At 31.4% G+C, this 23064-nt stretch overlaps 1 protein-coding gene across 1 annotated transcript; it reads left to right on the plus strand.

The window, feature by feature from the left end:
• The first annotated feature begins 19225 nt into the window (after window positions 1-19225).
• Window positions 19226-20998, plus strand: LOC113402096 (uncharacterized). The gene has a single exon (XM_064220233.1). It carries the CDS (start codon window positions 19705-19707, stop codon window positions 20650-20652), a length of 948 nt encoding a protein of 315 aa, XP_064076303.1. The 5' UTR covers window positions 19226-19704; the 3' UTR covers window positions 20653-20998.
• Window positions 20999-23064: the final 2066 nt, after the last annotated feature.

Here is a 23064-nt window from a genome sequence, read left to right on the forward strand (position 1 = left end):
ATTGGATAAACAGATTAGAATTAAAATAAGTAAACATTGTTAGTAGATAGTACTATTTACATTATAAAATGTTTTTCTAAGAGTTGTTTTTTTACTAATTGATAAAAAGGGAACTAAACAATTAGAATAAATATATTGTAAAAATAAATACTCGACTGACTCTGTAATGTCTTATTCATTTTTGGTAATATTTTGTATATAATTATATAAGGACAATATAGGATATAATAAGATGTAATTGTAGATTATTGTTATATAGATGAGTGTGTCTTTGTTCAGCTCTTTAAAATTGAATATTTTATAAAAAATATTTTTATTTTGTTTTGGTGAACAATTAATAAATCTATGCCCTGTTCGAAAAATGCTTTGTTAGTTTTTCTACGAATCAAAGAATATCTTGGAGGCAAGTTAACTCAAAACAAGTATGACGTAATTTGTTCTTGCAAGCTATTTCTGTCTTCGATGTTTTTTCTTGTCAATGGTTCTCATTATGAGCCATTGATAAGATGATGAGCGTCTGGTACTATTTGTTAGATAAATACGTACTGAGATGAAATAATCAAATCATTTATATATTATCACCTGTACGTGTGTATGTAACTGAACTCCCTCTAAATGGTTCGAACGATTTGTATATTTGAGTGGGTCCCTAAGCTTGATGGGAAGCAAATAAAATTATTATTTCACTCAGACGAAGTCGGAGCGGACAGCTAGTAGTTCTACTATAAAGGCGATAAATATTCCGAAGAATTTTCACAGACTCTATAAATGATAAACCAAACCTATGCACTATAGTTTTAGAGGCTAAAGCTGTTTATAAATTATATTTATCTTATAATCAATTAGCAGCCTGTTAATGACCCGCTGCTTTGCTAAGACCTCTCATCCCTTTTGAGGAGATGGTTGGGAACCTACTCCTTCACGCTGCTCCAATGCTAATTGGTAGGATACACAGAATTTAATTGAAATAAGACATCGGTTGTGAGGAAGGTCTTGAGCATGGACGTGGATGGATATCGAGGTAGATGGCGACCAAAGAAACGATGGGTGGATTGTGTGAAAGGCGATATGGTAAGAAATAATCTTTTGAGATGACATCCGATAGAGAAGTATGGAAGAAGAAGATATGCTGCGCCGACCCCGAGTAAAAATTGGGAAAAAGGCAGGAGAATGATGAAGACGTGACGGATTCCCAGGTTTAACCATATTGTTTTAAAAAAAAATTACGTCAGCATTGCTGATGTCATGCTCTTCATTATTATCATAAGTTTCCATAATAAAAGTAAGTAAAACCAACTTCTTCAAAATAAACGCTTTATTCAGATAAAGCTGATAATAGAGAGCTCTATCCTGTTCGGCTACTCGTCACAGAGGCCCCTGTGCGACAAGAATCACTCATATTTATAACTAAAAGAGAGTGGGGCAATCTTATGATATTTTACAATTAACGTACTGTTCATATGCGCCGTACTTATTCATAATAATTTTAATTTAACGTAACTAATTTTAATACAAATAAACAATAATAGAATAATTTGACATATAATAATAAACATAGCAATCAGTTTATGAGATTGTGATTTTAAAACATAATCGAAATTATTTATAACACATCAACATGAATAAATAAAGCTGTTGCGCCGATAGACACATGCAGGTTTCCTCATGATGATTTCCTTCACTGCCGAGCACGAGATGAATTATAAACACAAATTAAGTATATGGAAATTCAGAGGTGCTCGCTTGGGTTTGAATTAACAATCTTTGGTTGTTAGAACACAAGCATCTTGCATGTGTGCATCTTACCACTGGGTCATCTCGGCTCTATGTCGTGTAATTAGGGGTCTTATAACAAATTAAAGACGCAGCCAGTATTGTTTTACTGTATAGGGAAACAAAGTCTCAGAACGAAGTATCTACTTGTTAGCTCTTTGGTCATCCGATACCGGAACAAACACCCGTGTGAGTGAACCATTGTTATAGATTTAGTAGTACTCGTATTGTACTCATATCTTATTATTTATTTATAAATATAGACGTATAATTAAAAAAAAAAGAACACTCCGTGTTGACTTATCGAAAGGTTCTAGAATATTATTTGAAGTTTATTTTTTACGTTAACTTTTATTTTCGGTCACCGTCACTTGTTTGACAAAATTTCTTTAATGTGTATTTCAAAAACATTGTGTTGTCTGTTACATAGCTTATATCAGACAGTCACAATCGCCCCATGAAGCGAATTAAAAACTAGGAAAAAAAACACAAACATATTTTGTGGAAGTGAGTTTTACGTATATAAAGCTTAAAATCGATACCTCGAATGCGTTTCCCGGGAATTCTAGGAAATAGCTCGCGCAGGGCGGCGGATTATTCGCCCCGTATTCAGCCGGTGCACGAGTTATGTAATCATATTTATACACAGATACATGCTACATTATATACCGACGTTTCTGTTTAACGATATTGTTTATATGTATCAGTGTTAACTGATCCAGTTATTCATAAATGTTTTCAAATAAAATATTTGAGATTTTTAAATGAAGTTAGTTAATGTATTAATTAATAAATAAAATCTATCTATCTATCTATACTAATATATAAAGCGGAAGAGTTTGTTTGTTTGTTTGTTTGTTTAAACGCGCTAATCTCAGGAACTACTGGTCCGATTTGAAAAATTCTTTTTTTGTTGAATAGTCCATTTATAGAGGAAGGCTTTAGGCTATATAACATTACGCTGCGACCAATAGGAGCGCAGCGACAGTGAGAAATGTTGCAAAAACGGGGAAAATTATTCACATTTATGGACTTTCGATGCGTGCGCAGCATAAACGTTTTAAGTTACTCAAAAAATGTGTATGAAAGATATATTCCTCTTTTAATAATAAAAAAAAGTCCGTGACACTATACGTCTATTTGTTAAGAGTGTGCTAGCAGGCGGGGCGCGGCGGCGGATGAGGGGGAGGCGGGTCAGCCCCGCCGCCGCGCTCGCCACTCTCACCCGCGGGTGTAGTTCTGCGAAGTAACAATGCACATAACGACTTAAAAAAATTAACATTCTTAATAGTTAAATTATTTATCAAAATTAGGTTTTGTTATTAGCTTATTTGCTCATTATTTTTTATCGTTTAAAATCGATTACATTTAAATCATAATCTGCTGTAGTTTTAACTTACGATATAAGATAAAATTTCAATGAACATTCCTTCGTACTTTGCAAGTAAACAATTCAAACGTTTCACAGTATAAATAAGGTATAAAAATTACATTACACACGTAAAAAAGTTCAAAATGGCGAGCGATACTTTCACCGATGCAGATTAATCATCACTGAGAAAATAAATTATATAATAAACAAATAAGCAAATAGGTGAATATCGTTTAAAATGACTACACAAATAAATTAGTGGTTCAATATTTCAAGTAATTTCTATTACGTTCAAGCATATTCAACACGGTTGTACTATAATCACCTTATGAAATAATAACACCAAAGGAGAAACAATCTAAACTTCTTATTGTTCGGTTTGTTTATCTTATTACGTTTAAGTTAATATTGTTTGTTTTCAACCGACTTCAAAAAGGAGGAGGTTATCAATTCGTCTGTATTTTTTTTTTTATATGTCTGTTACCTCATAACTTTTCACTGGATTTTGATAATTTTTTTTTGTTTGAAAGGTAGTGCTTTCCGTGGGGCCCCATTTTAATTTTATCCTGTTACGATGATGGTATCCTTATGAAAACGATATAAGTCTTAAATGTGCATTATGTATGTGCGCGATAAATAGGTGAATAACTCAAAATTGTGCCAACCAATTTTAATGATTCTTTTTTTATTATAAAGGATATACTTCAAGGGTACTATGGTGAAAGTTTGGTAAGGTTCTGAGCATAGGATCCATGACAAAGTAACGGTACGGAAGGGAACGGAACAATTCTAAGGAGCACGTTAGCGATACTCGGCCGAATCTTTTAGAAACAAAAATTTTGACAAAAAAAAACCGACTTCAAAAGAGAAAAAAAATAATATGCTCTAAAAAGTAAAAAATAATTGCTTATTATTCTACAACTTAATAATCAAGTAACTTATTCTACTTACCAATATGTAGGTACGTTCTGTGTTTCCACGCAAGGAGATAAGTATGTACCTACCCACTTTAAATCTAACTTAACACAAACCTATGAATAACAAACAATGATCACAATATTTTTTATTTTACATAAAATGAAATTAAAAATATTTAGACTATTTAAAAGTCAGCAAAGTTATTACGATAACATATTATAGTTAAAATTATTGTTATTTTTGGAGGCGGTGTCAGCCAAGGTAGGTTTGTAAATATATGATATACTCCAAATTTGTAAATCTGGTCTATGGATAAATACACTTCTTCTTGATGTTTTTTTAAACCCTATACGTACATAGTGGTCCTATATAATGACAGAAAATTGGAATCAAAATTGAGTGTTTAAGCAAACATGTCTACCGTCAGGTATTACAATTCATGAACTTTTCTCCTAATCCAAGACAAAGAAAAGTCATTCAGATTTACTATTACATTTCCTGTTGAACGTTTTGTTTGTTTTGGCAGAGTATGAATTTTGTTTGTGATTTATTTATTTACAATTGACTTTTTCTTTTGTCTTACATCCAGATGTCGATACACCTGCATCGAATTGTTAACAAAAAAAATATTCGCAATCGTACACTATTGTACAATATTTCTTTTATGTTTAAGAAAAGGGTTGTCATAATTGACCGTATAACAATAAGCAATAAAAACACAGATGTTGGTAATTTATTTAGACAAACTTTACCGCTAATTTTAAGAGGAACTAGAGCAGACATTGTAAGGTCTTGCCTTAAAAGTTCACCGTTATGGAAATTTGTCCATACCTTAAAACTATCTACGAATATGAGAGCACATTTGGGGGGAGGAAGTACAAATTTTCCTTCAAAGTTACTTTTAATAGGAGATGGAAAAGTACCTCATTCTGAAAATAAAATTGAAATTGATCGCGATTTAGGAGAAAAAGTGACTAGCATAGAGGATTTAATATCAAAAGTTTACCCTAATATCGTCGAAATAGAAAATAAAGATTACCAATGGATGTGTCAAAGGGCAATATTGGCGGCGAGAAATAGTAGCGTTGACGAAATTAACGACCTAATTTTAACCAAACTTCCAGGCGATATAACTACCTACACATCTATTGATAATGTAATGGATCAAGAAGATGCTGTCCATTACCCGCAAGAGTTTCTCAATTCTTTAAACCCGAGCGGCCTTCCACCACATTCCCTGAAGTTAAAAATAGGTGCTGCGATAATTTTACTCAGAAATCTTAAACCACCAAATTTATGTAACGGGACCCGCCTTCAAGTAAAATTCCTTCGCAATAACGTGATCGTTGCAACAGTTTTGACTGGTCCGGCAGTTGGTCAAACAGTGCTTATACCTCGCATCCTAATGATTCCAAATGATTTACCTTTTAATTTTAAAAGAATTCAATTTCCCATTAAGTTATCTTTTGCCGTAACCATTAATAAATCACAGGGCCAAACATTTAAACACGTAGGAATCGATTTACGTCAAGACTGCTTTTCACACGGCCAACTATATGTCGCGTTGTCAAGATCGGGTTGCGGGCAAAATCAGTATGTTCTTCTACCACAAGAAAATAAAACTAAAAATATAATCTAGGCTGAAGTACTGTAAAAAATATTATTAAATCTTATTGACGATTATAATAACAAAAACCGACGTGAGCAATCAAAATCGTTTGAATCATGATAGTGTTTCCGACAACTACGCGAACGAAGTCGCGGGCACAGCTAGTAGCATTATATTTAACCGTTTAGAAATAAAACAAGTTATAACAACCTACTCTATATCCATTCCGTTTATAGTCTTCAATACATGTAATACAAATTCCTGAAAACAGGTCTGAAATGTACAGTTTGATATTTCTAAGCAAGAATTGAAACCGCGACCACTGGTTTAGAAGGTAAGTTTGTGAAGCTTCGCCAGACGGTTTAGAATCATATTGAAATCGGAGTCGTCTTGAATAATATTATTGAAACTATTTAGTGCAAGTAGTCTGACCCCCTTACGATGTTAGAGTTCAGGACTGTAAACGGGTGGAGATTAAACGGAAATTTCGCTCCGTAATAACTGGAAAAAGCTTTTCAAAATATTTGTCGGTTTCCTCTCTGCGCGGTCTTTGTTCTGATATAAACATCTGTTAGGAATTTACAGCATTTGTTATTGTTAGAAATGATTTTTATTATATTTAACATTTAAAGCATAATAATGTAATTAATCAATGTTTATCAAAATGAATCCTAGGCGATTAAATTAATATTCTCAAACACCTTTAAGATTAGCAATCAAAGAAATCAATTAGGTCCGATAATTTTAATGCTTAATTTTTCTTCCAAACTCTATGAGATTCTGACGCAAGATACATTTAAGATTTTTTTTTCCAATCAGTTAATTACTTTTTATAAAGATTAATTTCTGTTTGAAATAAAAAAAATAGTTTATGTAAATGTAAGTAAGAAATACAGTTGGAGTTGCAAGTCTACTAAGTTATTAAAGAGAAGGATACGAAGTTTAATCCATTGCAGGATTACGTTTCAGATCACCGGAAATAAGTGTTTTCGAATTACTTCTGACGCATGGAGGTTCCTCATGTCGTTCTATTTAGGATTTCCTTTTATTTTAAATGTGCTAAAATCTTCTATTTCAATTGATCCACGACCATTGGTTCATGTGTTATATTCGTTTTTAATTACGATCAAATTACGTCGTAAAAATAATGAAAAACATATGCTACTCACCGGTGATAACCGGCAATATGTACGCTCAAAAGAACGCTCAGAATGAAGAACAACTATGGCGGCTTTTAATGGATGGGTAAGGTCTTTCATCGTATAGATCATACAAGTTATATTTCAAAAGGTATACTCGTACAACATATACCTAGTTCCGAAAAACCTGCTTTTTTAAAAAAAAGTTTCATCAAAAAAACTTCGTGGTTTATTTATTTACCACAAATAAACACGGTCTGCATCAAAAACTGAGTTTGCAATCACGGAGATGTAAAAATATTTTCCTTTAAACTAGGGATAGGGTAATGATTTATTTGCTTAGTTCCTTACAGCATCAGATCAAATTTCAAATAAATACGGTCGACCGAACATCACAACGTACAGTTTGCACATGCGAATACGAATATGTTTCATTTTAACTTCGTATGTTTTTCATTCCGACTGTCAAAGGATGATTGGATTTTGACGTATTACTTGGTCAAATAATAGGGTATTCCACTATGTTTGAAAAAATACTTCAAAATGTTGCTTTTCCTAGTAAAAAGCCACAAAAAATATATTTCGTCAAAATAAGCACGCTTCTGTGGCTTTAATTAAACTAAATTTTATACCTTTTTTATTTCCGCAAAAACGCTGTCAGCCATTTTGGTGACGTCATATTGGTAAAAACAACATTCGTTTATGTACGATCGGGACTCAATCAACGTTAACAGTTATACATATATGGTGCTTTTTGGGATATTAATGAATTACAATCGTTATCGTACTATCTATTGGTACAAATTGAAGCATTTAATATTCAGAAAATTTGTTTACCAAAGTGCCAGATTATATTGGAATGAGGAATATTTGGTTGGATCACGCAAAACGAGATCCTTATCAACTAAACGTCGATTGTATTTATCTGAGGATCATTTCAATATAAGTAAAACCCCTTTATTAATATTTAATAATACTTTGCCCTTTCCCCTGTATATAAATAAAGTTGACGGTAACATAACCTACAGTTACTGAGAAAGTTAGTAGATACGTACCTAGCTGTTTACACTGAACTGTCAGTTTTTCGTCACATCATGGCTACTCGTGTTTTGAATCACATATAGATAAAAAATTACTTAATTATAATATACAAAAATTGCTTTTATGATTCAAAATCAGAATATTTAAGTATATTTCCACATAAATTTAAATTTTTATCAAATATATTTTGCTCTATCGAAAGTATTCTATTATCACATGATTAAAATATATACAAATCATGCTTGTAAGTAATTAGTATAAGTGACAAAGGTGATATTTTGCGAAGTAAACGATGAATTTGGATGTGCCACAGATAAAAGTAAAGCAATCAAATTTAATCTTGCAAATCGAAAAGATTGGGTATTCTAATTTCGAATCTTCTGGAAATGCAAATTTCAATGTCCTGTTACGGTGTGCAGAAAGACATTATAACTTTCAACGGCGTGGTTTATCATTGTTGTTTGTTATTTAGAGCCCAACAACCACGCTTTCGTCACTGGATGAAAAACCCAACCGTTAATTTAGCGGAGAATTGTAGCGAGTGTACGCCTTTCATAATCCAGATGCCTCGCCATTGATGTCAGGCCTTGGACCGTTGTTTCACTGAGAATTTAGATTTTTTCACTATCACTTTAGCAAATTGCAAGTTTTGCTCGCTTGTGTATAAGAAATGACAAGCGTGAAACCGCGGTAATTTCAGCCGAAGTTTTGTAGTTCGTTCGTCGATAAGATTAATTTAAACGGAAATTTGTTAAGCTTCATGATATATGATGACCTTAAGAAGTATATTCAAATTTCAAAGCTTTTCTCATGAATATGTATAACACAGAATTTAATTTTTTTTTTCTGTTATTGTTATGATATGCGTTTGTTTATATGTGTGTGTTTATTGCATAGTTTTGTTTAGATTATATGTTAAAATTAGTATTTAAGTGATATATAGTGTTGTGTTCCCCACATTTTCTTTTTAATGTTGTATTTTATGTGTGCTTCTGTTGGAGTTGCTTTTTTAAATAAATAAACATATCTGTGTTGGCTATGTCAAATATTATTAAGTGATGTATTATTAGTGTTAATATTTTCGTTTTGAAACTATGCTTTGAATTTCATTATTATAAGTTCACCTTGGATTACGTATATCCTATTGAGTTTTGTTTATAAAATGTGGATGGTAATAATAATAATAATAATAATAATAATAACACTTTATTGTACATACACGAGAAAAAAAAAACTTACATGCAATAACACAATATTAAAAAAAAAAAGAAATGTACAACAGGCAAATGGATTTATTAAATATTTAAAATATATTAATATATTTGAAATATTTAAGAAGATAAACAGATGTTTTATAACTCGAGTTTAGCCATGTCGAATATACATATATTCAATCACGATCGGCGTTCCCGTTATTAGTTTTCTTAAGCGGTAAACGAACGTTCACCCTCCGCAAATGCCACTGGCCGACTGCCCTAGTAAATAGTAACCTGATTTGCAAGTTCAGCGCTTTTAGATCACGCGTCCCTCTCGCACATTAGAGCTTTGGATATTTCATCTTTTTCTAGAATACCTTAATTTTATTTTATCACTCGTGTTATCTTTTCGCAAGCTGTTTGACGACAGTAGAGCAACAGTTCGTTTATTTTGTTTTCTTGTTGCTCATCGGAGAAACATATTTTATTTTTAATCGAATTCAAAAAGAAGGGAATTGAAATCGGTCGTTGTACCAATATATATTTATATGTTCCTTGATAGTTTCGCTGGTTGTGAACAAACTTTGGTATTTTTTAATAAATAAATTATAGCTTGGTCCTATTTAAATAGATTATGGGTTGAAAATTTCTAATTTTTCAAAGCATGTATAATCCATATTTATTATAATAATTATAACACTTATTACCAAGAGATGTTAAAAAACTAACTTAACCCGGATACCGGAACTTGATAATATTGGATGACTGGACTCTCATACTAAATTAATACATTTTTACAGAAATAAAAAAGAAATGTGTCAAATCATTTTTTAAATTATTGTGGACATTCTTTCTATTGACATGGTTTGCACCATGGTGCCAACGCCTTATCAATTATTTAGACGGCAATCATCTATACTGCCATTGCCAAGTTTAGGATTAAACGGTGAGTAGCTGTTAGTATTTTCGAAAAAACTGAGAAATTTGTTCTTAATATAGAATTACAAGTAATAACGATTTGGATGCTTAAAATAAACTTCGACTAATTGCAATAGGAAAAAAAGCTTTTGAGGACCATTGAGATACGCGTTTTATTGTTGCATCTTGGATTGAATCGAATCAAATATTAACAAATACCAAATCGGACGACCATAACTGTGATTTTTCGACATTGAAAATTGCAGGAAACTCGTAGACATGATGTGATGTACAGCGAATCAAAGGGCGCCTAGCATTGCATTGATTTTGTACACATGTACATACAAACATATAATATACAAATACATATATGTTTACTCAAATAGATAATCAACGCAATGGTAAGTGCCTTACCTTTGGCTTTCGCAATCAATAATGATAGTGTTGTTGTGATTATCAACTGAAGCTTGGAGTCCTCCCTCGGTCATTAGACTAGTGCATTCCTCAATTACATAACGGATACAAAACGGACAGCCAGTCATGCATCTCTTGATAAACAAGGATTAATTAATACAATGACAATAATATAAGCGAATAAGCGAATAAGCGGTTGTTGTATTGTGTTCGTAAATTCAAAATTACATAGTAATGGAATTAGAAACAGTTATTACATTTCTTAAATATTTTCTAGAGAGATATATTATCGAATATGTATTTACAGGTTTAATTTAATATTTTATTTTATTGATATTTTTTTCTATCTATTTTTTTATATATGCTACTCTGTCAATAATTGTAAGGATACGAGTATCAAAATTGCGTATCACTGTTTGTCGGTTGTCAATATTTAACGAGTGTCTTACGAAGTGAATGCTCACAAAATCAAACAACTAAATGGAATGAACTCGGATAGGTGTTCGACCAAAGGTCATTAAAATTATTTCGTGTACGCTAAGTTTAAAAATAAGCCGAGATGGCCCAGTGGTTAGAACGCATGCATCTTAACCGATGATATCGGGTTCAAACCCAGGCAGGCACCACTGAATTTTCATGTGCTTAATTTGTGTTTATAATTCATCTCGTGCTCGGCGGTGAAGGAAAACATCGTGAGGAAAACTGCATGTGTCTAATTTCAACGAAATTCTGCCACATGTGTATTCCACCAACCCGCATTGGAGCAGCGTGGTGGAATATGCTCCATACCTTCTCCTCAACGGGAGAGGAGGCCTTAGCCCAGCAGTGGGAAATTTACAGGCTGATTATGTTATGTTATGTTATGTAAGTTTAAAAATATATCGTGTTACCCAAACTATTTAATATATTAAAAACTTCATAACAATAGATATGATATACAAAAGTATTTTTATTAAGAATGTTTTTTAACTAAAGATTGACATATTTTGACAATTTTCAAAGTACAGTTGTAAATACAGGCACACATAATTTTTAATGCTCTTTTTTTAAGATATCGGTAGGTGGACGAGCAAATGGACCACATAGACAATGGCGTTGTAAGAAATATTAACTTTTCCTTTTTCCATTCCTTACATCGCCAATGCGCCACCAACCTTGGGAACTAATATGTTACGTCCCTTGTGCCTGTAGTTACACTGGCTCACTCACCCTTCAAACCGGAATACAACAATACTGAGTACTGCTGTTTGGCAGTAGAATATCTGATGGGTGGGTGGTACCTACCCATACGGCCTTGCACAAAGCCCTACCAGCAAGCTCTATAAGGGCCTACGTCACCGACATGACTTATTTACACAAGGAATAAGTTTACCCCTCACTTACAAGTATGCATTTTATAGCAGTTTATAAAAAACATATATTTCGAAAAACTATTTTGGTACAATTATATTAATAACTCTGATAAAATTATTGTATTTTTTTTTATCCGAAGAGGGACGGCGCGGAGAAAGTCTCTTACCACAACTAATTCTACTGATACACATCAATTAGCTTTATTTATAACTAGCTGGTGTTCGCGACTCCGTTCGCGTGATTTTAAGCCTCAAAAGTGGGAGTTTTATATGGTTGACATATCTGTGTATGTTTGAGTCTGTCGTGGCATTGTAGTTCCCAATAAGTATTTGTCTAATTGCATAATGTATATTACACGATATTACACGTAGTGCCGTCGGGCATAGATTTTTTTGCAGTTGCGAACACGCGACACAGCCACATAAAGCTAGCCGTGTGCCCTGGACTCGCTTAAAAGTAAACGATTTTTCTTGGAATGAGAAGGAACCGGGCCATAAAAATAAAATCACCTCCGCCGCACCCATTTATACTAATAGTATATTTATTTTCAAACGCAAAGCTTTTTTTAATTGACATTTATTTTTTTATATTAAATCTAGGCAAGCACCACTGAATTTTCATGTGCTTAATTTGTGTTTATAATTCATCTCGTGCTCGGCGGTGAAGGAAAACATCGTGAGGAAACCTGCATGTGTCTAATTTCACGAAATTCTGCCACATGTGTATTCCACCAACCAGCATCGGAGCAGCTTGGTGGAATATGCTCCAAACCTTCTCCTCAAGTGGTAGGAGGCCTTTAGCCCAACAGTGGGAAATTTACAGGCTGCTAATGCTAAAAAAAATTCTGGCATAGTCTGTAATTAAAATGGTGGGCTTCTTGCTGGTTCTCTCGGTATACTTTACTTTCCGAACCGATGGTAGCTTTAAATCAAATTCTACACTGTAACATGACGATTCAAAAGATTTTTATGACATTACTTGAATAAAGAATATTTCATTTTATGATCCTATTGTCCAGTTATACTACACTAGGTATATAATAAGGTGACAAAGACATATTAAAATAGATTAAACCAATATCTTTTTTAATTTGCGAGTTATGCGCACAGCCATGATGACTGGTTTATTCATTAATAGGTTTTGGCGGCAGTCCGTGTGATAGGGGCGGCATTCATAGGTTTTAGATGTACAGAAGTAGCCTATGTCGTTGGTGTTAAAGATTGTTACATACCAAACTTCATATAGAAAGATAGACGTATACTTTATTCCAATCACAAGAGGAGAAAAGCCAAATAAACAACAATTGACAGCAAATTGACGCGATATCATTGGTCGAGAGCTTGATTAATCTATGATATTCACTATGGATTTGTGAAAAAATGGCATTTTGAACGTCGACGAAACTGTCATCGGAATTTTGGAAGTAAAATTAAAGTTGAAATAAGTGGTTCAGTGTAATAGAATTGTATTATAAAAGATATATATATATATATATTAATCATAAACTCTTAGTAGTGCACAATATAACTGAGTTATTAGCAAATCGCATGAAATACGTAAATGTAAGTTTTGTTTATCTTTTTTCCTACTTCGATTGGAATAGGCTATACAGAGTTACATTCTCATTTATAATATTAGCATAAAAATGTTAGTCCCGATTGCTTCAACGGTTTGAATATTCAAATTTAATATTAAATTTAGATGAAAATGTATATAAATCTTGAAAGAGCATCCATTTGCAATTATATTAATTAATTCATCTAGCAATCATGGTATATGTACTTATTATTTTAAATAGCATATATGTTTTATATCAGATGATCTTTGGTCTAAAATTTGAACCTCCTGGCAGGAACACTAAGTAGTATACGTCAAAATAATTCGAAAACTCACAGGCATAAGTACTGCAAGACTATTTTATTTTAGTAATTTTCATAGTCTTATGTCATATGGAATGTTGTTATGGGGTAATGCAGCAGATACTGAAATTGTATTTATTCATCAGAACTATTTACAATATCAGTTCTAGTTTATAGTTACGCCAAAAATTTAAATAAATAGTTGTATTAACGCCTGCTTCACAATATATTTAAATGATAAAGATATTATAATGTTTATACAGAAGAATATAAAAAAATATTCCATAAAAGCTGATATACATACTATTAATACAAGAAGTAAAAATAAACTTGTAACTCCTGATTTTCGTTTGTCTATGGTACAGACAATCATTTTGGACTATGGTGGCGCATTTATAATACACATGTATGAAGAGTGAATGAATCAATAAAACTTATTTTTCATTAAAACCTTTTTTTTAGGAATAACGTGGATTTTAATTGAATAATAATTGTGAATAACAGCATTATAAAATATTTTTTATTTGAAAAGAGCAACTATGCGAGTTTCTTGCCGTTTCTTCTCGTTAAAGGCTGCTTTTCGAAACGGCGGTAGTGTTTAAATATTGACGATTCAAAAAAAGCTATATTTTAAAGATTACTTGAATGAAATACATTTGATTTGGTTTAAAAATAAGCCCATAGTGATCGATAACATTGTGACATCAGAAGGAATGGTCTTGTATTGAAGAAAATCTTTGTCTAGGCATGTAATAATAATATTATAATAATCGAGTTTCAATTAAATTGTTCTATTTGTTTTAATTCATTGTTATTTATTATAATATATGTTTTAATTAATAACTATATACCAGAACCGAAGATGGAGTAGTTTGGTTGAAATTAAACAACGGCATTCGAATATTTTTTTTTTATTAAGAACAAACAATTAATTTCCAATGAGTTCCTTCCGTATTATAAAACAACAGATTTATTACAAGCAATTATATAGATACAGAGTCAAAAAAAAGATACAATAATTGTAATTGAATGCAAAGCGATATAAAGTCAAGTTCAATGTGTCAAAAATACTAAATATTATGTACCGAGTATTCCATTAACAGTCGCCATTTTTTTTTATCTTTGCTCAGTTTTAAATTTCAATATTAAATTTAGTGACGTCCGCACGTAACAAATCGACTGAAAAATAATGAATAAAATTGTATTGTCATAAAAACGTATTTTTAACAATGGGAATTTATTGTATTCAAAATAGGTTTCATAAAATGTCTGAAACCATTTGACAATATTTTTTATTTATCACAAACTATGTTATATTACGAGGCCGTAATAGTGCGGCGAGCTGAAATACTGCTCAAAACTGGAACCAGCAGTGCGATTCTGTAACAAATCACAATAATTATTATAGTCAATAACGTATATCACATTCTGACATTTCACGCTCGTGTTCTGCGGTGAGTTTCGACTTTATTTTTTCAGAATAGCCTACCTGGAACAATATCGTACATAACAATGATAGACGAATGTAAAAATATTTAAATTGCGTTCGTAAATTCAGTATAACGTTTAAGCTTCTGTGTTTTCTAGAACCCATTTTCTTCTTTGTTCTTTCTAGGAGTTGTTAGGAAGACAATCAAGTTTAATGACAGCCGTTTTTATCAGTATTCTGTTTTAAATATTTAAATAAAAAGGGTTGCCTGAAGACCGGATTGTCAATTTTGATCACCATATTCCTCGACTTCGTTCTTTCCTCGAACCATTTGTTCTTTGATCATATGTCATAATACTTATTTATTTTTAATTGTACAAGACATAGGGTCAAAAAATAAACAATTTTAGTTTCTAAAGTTAAAGACATAGATAATTATTACATACAATATAAATGAAAACAATTTCACAAACATTTAAAATAAATACATAAATGGAAACATTACAAGTGATATGTAAAATTCTGATAATTCGTTCTTTGCCTTCCTCACTCGTGTCGCGCGTTGCAGCATAATTATTCAGATTGTCACTCATTCGATAATTTGGTATATCTTGTAAACCATTAAACCGAATGGGAGACCACCCGAATAACAACTATGGCGATGTGGTGAAAATCTGAAGGTAATCATAAAGATTTTTTTCTTCTTTTTAGTCTCTTCTCAACTGCTATGTTGTGCTCCGTTGCAATTACACGCTAAGAGTCTATCAGAACATCACACATCCGTTTCTTTGGTAACTTTAAAGTACTTTAACAAAGGAAGAGATCTGCGATGTCCTAATTGACATAGCGCGGTGTATTAAGCCAGTTCATCCTTGCTTAAAGAATACAACAATAAATAACCTTAATAAATATGACAAATTTAAAATTACATTGTAATAGATATCGCGGAATACTATCCGTCTGTTTGAAAATCACCATTTGATTAAACTTAACAAAATTTATAAAACGTTCAAACGGAGGTTGTTCGCTTGCTCACAGTCCTATCTGACAACTAAAGGTGTTCTACAATCTGAGCCTCCAAAATATTAAAAAAGATTTCCAGAGAAAATCACAAAATATTACATATCGGAAACATACCTTTAATAATAATGATCTTGCAATAAAATTAATATAATATATTCGTTTTTCACATAGATATTTACACACTAAACAACATAATTGTTAATGATAAGTTTTTTCCTTATTAATTCCTCATAGCGTCATTTTGTTCCGTTGTGTGGAATGCCATGAAGGTCGGAACCCATTCTATTCTATTTTCGTACGAATACGTTATCCACAGAAGCGAATGGGTCACGGCCTAAATGGCAAAACCTGGAGATGAATTAAAAATGTATTATTACATATTAAAACTTGTTAATAACAAAGCCTTTCATATACTTATAAACTAAACATGTCTGTGAAATCTAAAAATTAAAAGGATATTAAACGTTTGCGTAAATATTTCGTTTCTTCTTCAAAATCTTCTGTAAATTATTCTGTTGCAACGATTGCGCTGAGTATCAGTCAGTCCATCATACACCCCATTCCCTGGCATGTAATATTCAACCCGAGGAAGGGATGTGAGATGACGCAACTGACACATTTAGTTGGTTCAATCTCGTCTCATTTCAATTTTGGATATAGCATTGAACATTTATTAATACAATTAAAATAAGTTTAAGCCAATTTGTCGAAATTTCTGTAAAAACGTCTCGGAAACTGGTAACTGATTAAATTTATATTTACATATTGTAACTCTGCCTTACATCGCCATGTGCCACCTTGACAAAGTTAAACCTTGGAAGCTAATTTATTTCCTTTGTGCCTGTTGTTACACTGGCTCACTCACCCTTCATATAAGTATAGTTACCTACCCAGACGGGTTTGCACAAAGCCCTGCCTCACCAAGTAACTAACTTAAATAAAACTTGTGAAAATTACGTATAGTCTGAATCATTTTTTGGCACAGGTCATTTTATAAAAACAAATAACATATATATTACAAAATTTAAATATTGCTAATTTTAATTACTCTTGGCTTTAGATATGCGGTCATCCTTGTGAAGAATGTCAAGTAGATCAATACTCATCCAATTCCATGTTCGCTTAGAACGATATCATAGAATTGAATAAATGACGACCTAATTGACAAATTCTCGAGACAAATCTGACGATATTTTTTTTCCGCATATAAGCTTAATAAAATAACTTTACTATTTAATGTAATATTATTCAATTGTATAATGCTCTGAGGCGTAAAGCTGGAGAGCCAAATCTATATTAAATAAAAGTTATGTTAATGTTTATTTATCTAATGTGATTTTAGTGTAATTATTTCAATGTATCATAAAAACTAACAGACTCGCACATTTAATTCGGTGACAGTTATCTTTTACAAGAATAAATATATACAAGTGGGTCTCCCGCGAAACTTCGCGTTTAAACCTATGACAGGTTTTGTGTTTATTTAATTTCATTTTAAACTGCAAGTCACTCATCTAAATTTGGCGCCAAAATGATGTAACCTCTCTAAAATTAATTCTTTGTAAAATTGTAACAATTTAATAAATTGCAATTAAGAATCCACTTTAATTTTCTGCACATCTACGGCTGGAGCTCTTCAAAATGAGACTATAACCGATTATTTTATATGCAGCTATCGTCCCATAATCACTGGGACAAAAATCGGCTTACGCTATAGGATAGCACTAAGGATTCGCAAGCAATGAAAGAAGGTAAACGACAGAAAAGAGTTTCATCTCTAATGTTCATCAGATTAAAATATAGATGATTATAGACTGGTAACGTTTAGATATTACAATTATAACGTTAAAACTAATATTTAATAAAGTTAAAAGAAAATTTTTACCCCTTTTTGTGACGCAATTTCGTTTAATTGAGTTTCAAATCTCAGCGATTTTATAGAAGTTTAAATTCATAAAATATATACATATATTTATACATTACTAATAATTAAACAAAAAATATACAAAAATATTTAACCGGTAGTCATTTACGATGGACACTTGACCTTGGTGTAATTAAGTCAATCAAATCGTGAACTATACGTTTTATGATGGTATTGAATACACCATAAAACCATATAGCAGACGACTTAAATGACAAAATCCGAAGAGCTATCGAAACGTTATACCTAAAAACATATAAATTAATACAATTATAAAATGACAAATATACAGAGAATAACAGAGCGCATGCTTAATTAATAAACGTAAAAAAGGAATGAATTTAGAAAACATAGTGATGAGGCTACAGAACAATATAGATTTAATTTAATTAATATGTTATGTCTGTGTATTTTTCATTTTCCAGTATGGCGTCCGTAGAAAATTAATCAGATTTCGATGGGTCCTACGTATATGGGCCAATGCAACAATTTTAGTATTTTCACTTTTTTGTGTCAAATGCTTCCTTTTAGTCTATTTAACAAGTTGCATTAAAATAAAATACACATTTATAGGTGCAAATACTATTTTTTTCTACTGTAAAAGAGCTTATGTGACATAATTTTAAACGTATAAAGGCAAAACGGTAATTCGAGACCTATACGCGGGGAAATCCCGCGTGTTAGTTTACTTCAACAGCCAATCAGTCAGTTAAGCGCTTCTACGACACACGGAACGATGTCGTGCTGTAATAATAATTTATCAATTTTTAGTGAATATTATGTGTGTTATAAGATATAATTTAGTGTAACATGACGTCCAAACATTATTCTAAGAATAGTAGAAGTCGGAATTTAGTAAATTTAGCGATTGGTAATGTAAATAATAGTGAATCGAGTGAGCAACTAGGTTATAAAAACGACGAAAATAAACACATTGATCTTTGTAAGTATTTCATTGTTTTATAGTATTATCATGTATCTTTTAATAATATTTATTTTTACCTAATCAATAGTTAATTATTGTATATATAATTTAAAAAAATCCCGTATTCTGGGTAGAAGGGCCAATGTGCTACTTTGGCCCTTATACTTGTTTTAATTTGAAAACAGACACATTGGCCATATATTTTTATTTTTTATTCTTTCAGTTTCTAGTTCAAATTAGTTAACTTGAGTTGTTTTATTTACCATTCTTGCACACCGAAAGAGATTTAAGTAGCTTACTGTTTATTTAGTACTATCCACATTACTACATCGTGTACAAACATATTCTTTTTCAGCTTCTCCGTTACCATCTGTTGCTGATGAGATAATAAACGATTATAGAAATCTAAATTTGTTGCAAGATATCTTTAATGACGATAAAGAGTTAAATCAAAGCCATCAAAACAACACACTGCCACAAAATGTTTCCATAGCACCTGTTCAAGTAACTCAATCCCTGGATAAACAACATTATACTGATATGTCACACCTAAATAACCAGGAGCCACTAAACCCACTGTAGATAATGTGTCCTTAAATAGACCTATAACAACTACTAACCCGTTGGATGAAATTAGTCACACTTCTCATGGGTGTGACAGTCAAGACCTAATTCAAATGACAAATGAGCCCGAATTTCAAGATATATGTAGCGAACATACTCCTATGCCACCCAATGGCCACACCCAATGGCAGTATAAACCCTTTTGGTAATGAAGAACCAATCCCATCAGTTCTATCTTTACTAACGGATGACAATGTGCCCTCTCCGATTTCACAATACTCATCCGGAGAGGTTCCTGAAAATTCCATTAAGTTCCAGAAAAAGAAGATTTACAAAGAAAAGAGACAGCGGAAGATTACGGGAAACATTTTGTCATGAATGGATAGATTCAAAGAGAAAAAGACTGAAAAATACAGGAAAGTCTTACTATAGTCGAAATGGTAAGATAAGATTAGGAAAAAAACTGGGAGAACCATGTCAAAACACGTGTAAATTGAAATGTTTTCAAAAGCTAGATGACGACACAAGAATTGAAATTTTTAATAAGTTTTGGGAAATCGGTGACCATTCAAAACAGTACGATTTTATTAGTAACTATGTTGTTAAAATAAATAAAAAAAGAACAATTACAGACGGTGAATTTCGGAGATCATTTACATACATTTATCATTTACCTTATATTCAAAACCATCAAAATTCTAAGGTAATTGTTTGCAAACAAATGTTTTTAAATACTCTTAGCTGTGGACCCAAGATGATAAGAACCGCAATATCTAAATCAAGTGACACCGGTAGCTTTGCTTTAGTAGACAATAGAGGTAGGCATAGTCACCATAAAACATCTATAGACCCAGATATGATCAAAAGTATTTGTGATCACGTGAACTCATTCGAACCGGTTGATTCACACTATTGTCGTAAAGAAAGTAATAAACTTTATTTAGACGGATCATTAAGTTTTACGCGAATGTTTAATTTATATAAAGAGTGGTTTGATTCAACTAAGTATGGTAGCAAATGGGAGTCATTAAGGCAGTATAGAGATGTGGTCAATAAAAATATCAATCTGTCATTTCACAAACCCAAAAAGGATCAATGTCATGTCTGTCTATCTTATAAAAACAATCCAATAACGCCGGAAATACAAGAAAACTTTGAAAATCACATCAAGAACAAAAAATTGTCTAGATCTTAAAAACAGAACGATAAACATAACGCACAAAATAATCCTAAAATATTTTGTGCTACATTTGATTTACAGAAAGTGTTGCTAGCTCCTAGTGGTGAAATTAGTTATTTTATTATTGTAAGCGATTGAAAGTTCATAATTTATCTGTTTTTGATATTGGGCACTTGGTTGGTACCTGTTATTGGTGGAATGAATAAATAGCCATGAAGGGTTCAAACGAAATAGCTAGCTGTATTTACGATATTATTAAACTTAAGACTAAAGAGGGCTGTGATGACTTTAGATTTTGGTCAGATAATTGTACTATCCAAAATAGAAATAGGATAATGTTTTTTATGTACCTCTATGCAGCTTAACAGGTTAGTATTGATATTAAACATACTTTCCTTGAAATGGACATACACAGAATGAGGGTGCTTCCATACACGCCACAATTGAGAAAGCTTCAAGATATAATTCAATGATTATTACTACTGATAATGATGACAACGAGTGATTTTGTTTTGTTTTTTAAATGTTTAATTTCTGCATTTAAGGATTTTATTAATTTTGTCTTTATTATTTTTTCCTCTTAGGCCGTGTACTAAGAACCTTTAATTATGTTAAATATATTTTTATTTTTATAAGTTTGTTGATTTCCAACGTGATTTTGAAAATGTTTTTACATTTAGTATTGATTAAAAAAAAAAATATGTTAATATTTTTTATTTGTTTTTATTTTTGTGACCTAACTGAGGGTTAATAATTTTATAACACTTAATAAAATAACGTATAAGTGTCAATGTGAAATATATCATAAAGTTATTATATAATTATTATCAATTTAAGTTATCTATTTATTTTAAACCTTTTTTTATAAATATTATATACCTTAAAAAAATTAAAATACGCGTTCTTTTAAAATTAGTTTTTGGCGAGTAAATCGACCAAAATGACTGATTGACCTTTTTATTATTATTTTATCAGTATATTACTATACAAAAAAGTCACGTATATAGTCATATCTACGTTAACTAAAAAACTAATAATACATAAATAAATCAAACTAGCTAAAAAAATTAACATTAGGTGTCATAATAACTGTGTAAAATTTTAATAACATAAGTTGAAGCATGTAAAAATTATAACCAATTGAAACTTTGAGAGCGTCTACTGAAAAGTTATCAATTTTCATATTGGCCGTTATACATAGGACCTATCGATTTATCCACATTTACTTCAACGGAACTTTTTGAAAAGAAACAACATCGGAGCAGGTGTCAAACAAACTGTACGACATTAAGTTCCTGTTGAGAATAAATTGAAAACGGGGGAGATCAAACGAGGATACATTACAAATTCTATAAAACTTCATTAAAATGAAATTTATTTTAATCTTCTGTTTGGCGTTCGTAGAAAGTCATACAGATTTATCGACATTTGCTTCAATGAAACTTTAAAAAAAAAATAACATCGCAGCAGATGTCAAAAAACCTATCTGACGTTGAGCTCCGGCTTGTGAAGACTATAATTTAAATATTTTTTAAACTATTCATAAATACAGACAATATATAATAACCAGCCTCATAACTGATGAAATGTCCAAACGAAAAAAACAAATCCGAAACCCATTGAATTTTCTCAAATATTACAGTGTTTCCCATAACCTTAATTAATCATAATAATCAGCTAATCAATGAATTTCAAATTTCTTTATTTATTTGACATAAATATTTGTGATACCTAAATATTTAATTTCACTTTTACAATTTGGTAAATATTGAACATCCATACAAACGTACATCCCTTATATAACCCTTATATAAGTGACTATATTTATATACTTATAAATACATCTCAAGCTCAGCGTTCAAAAAAAGTTCATTAGTACTTACTTCCCTAGTTACAAACATCGTGCCAACCCATTAATCGAAAAATTATCACAATTACAGTAAACATGTATTAATATAATATACATAGGTATATATAAATGTTACTCCATCGGTGTCTTGCGGTGAATCATTGATTTTTATAATATTTTTTAATTTTGCTTTGTATGTAATATCTAATACTAAACAAAATAGAAAATATTCCAAAAAAACAATATGAATTCTTTCTTCAATTGTGATCAATAATTAATAATATTGGTAAAAAGTTATTAAGGAAATTTGTTACCTTGTTTTTTTCCGGATACGCATAAATTATAAATCAATATTGTACTTGTACAGCATACTCCATGTAGGGCTTTGTGCAAGCCCGTCTGGGTAGGTACCGTGTCAATATAAATGTTTATGGGTGTTGCCATTTACCATTAGGTGATCCATTTGCTCAAATACATAAAAAATAACATATGTAACTAATAATAAACCGGTTTATGTTAAAATATGAGGTTTTGCGTAATTTTTAAAACAGCCACAGACTACAAGTCTTATGGCATAT

The sequence above is a fragment of the Vanessa tameamea genome, chromosome W, assembly GCF_037043105.1.
Source record: "Vanessa tameamea isolate UH-Manoa-2023 chromosome W, ilVanTame1 primary haplotype, whole genome shotgun sequence".
NCBI lineage: Eukaryota > Metazoa > Arthropoda > Insecta > Lepidoptera > Nymphalidae > Vanessa > Vanessa tameamea.

Excerpts from the sequence above, each read along its gene's own strand:
- LOC113402096 (XM_064220233.1), top strand. The coding sequence starts at position 19,705 with ATGACAATGTGCCCTCTCCGATTTCACAATACTCATCCGGAGAGGTTC.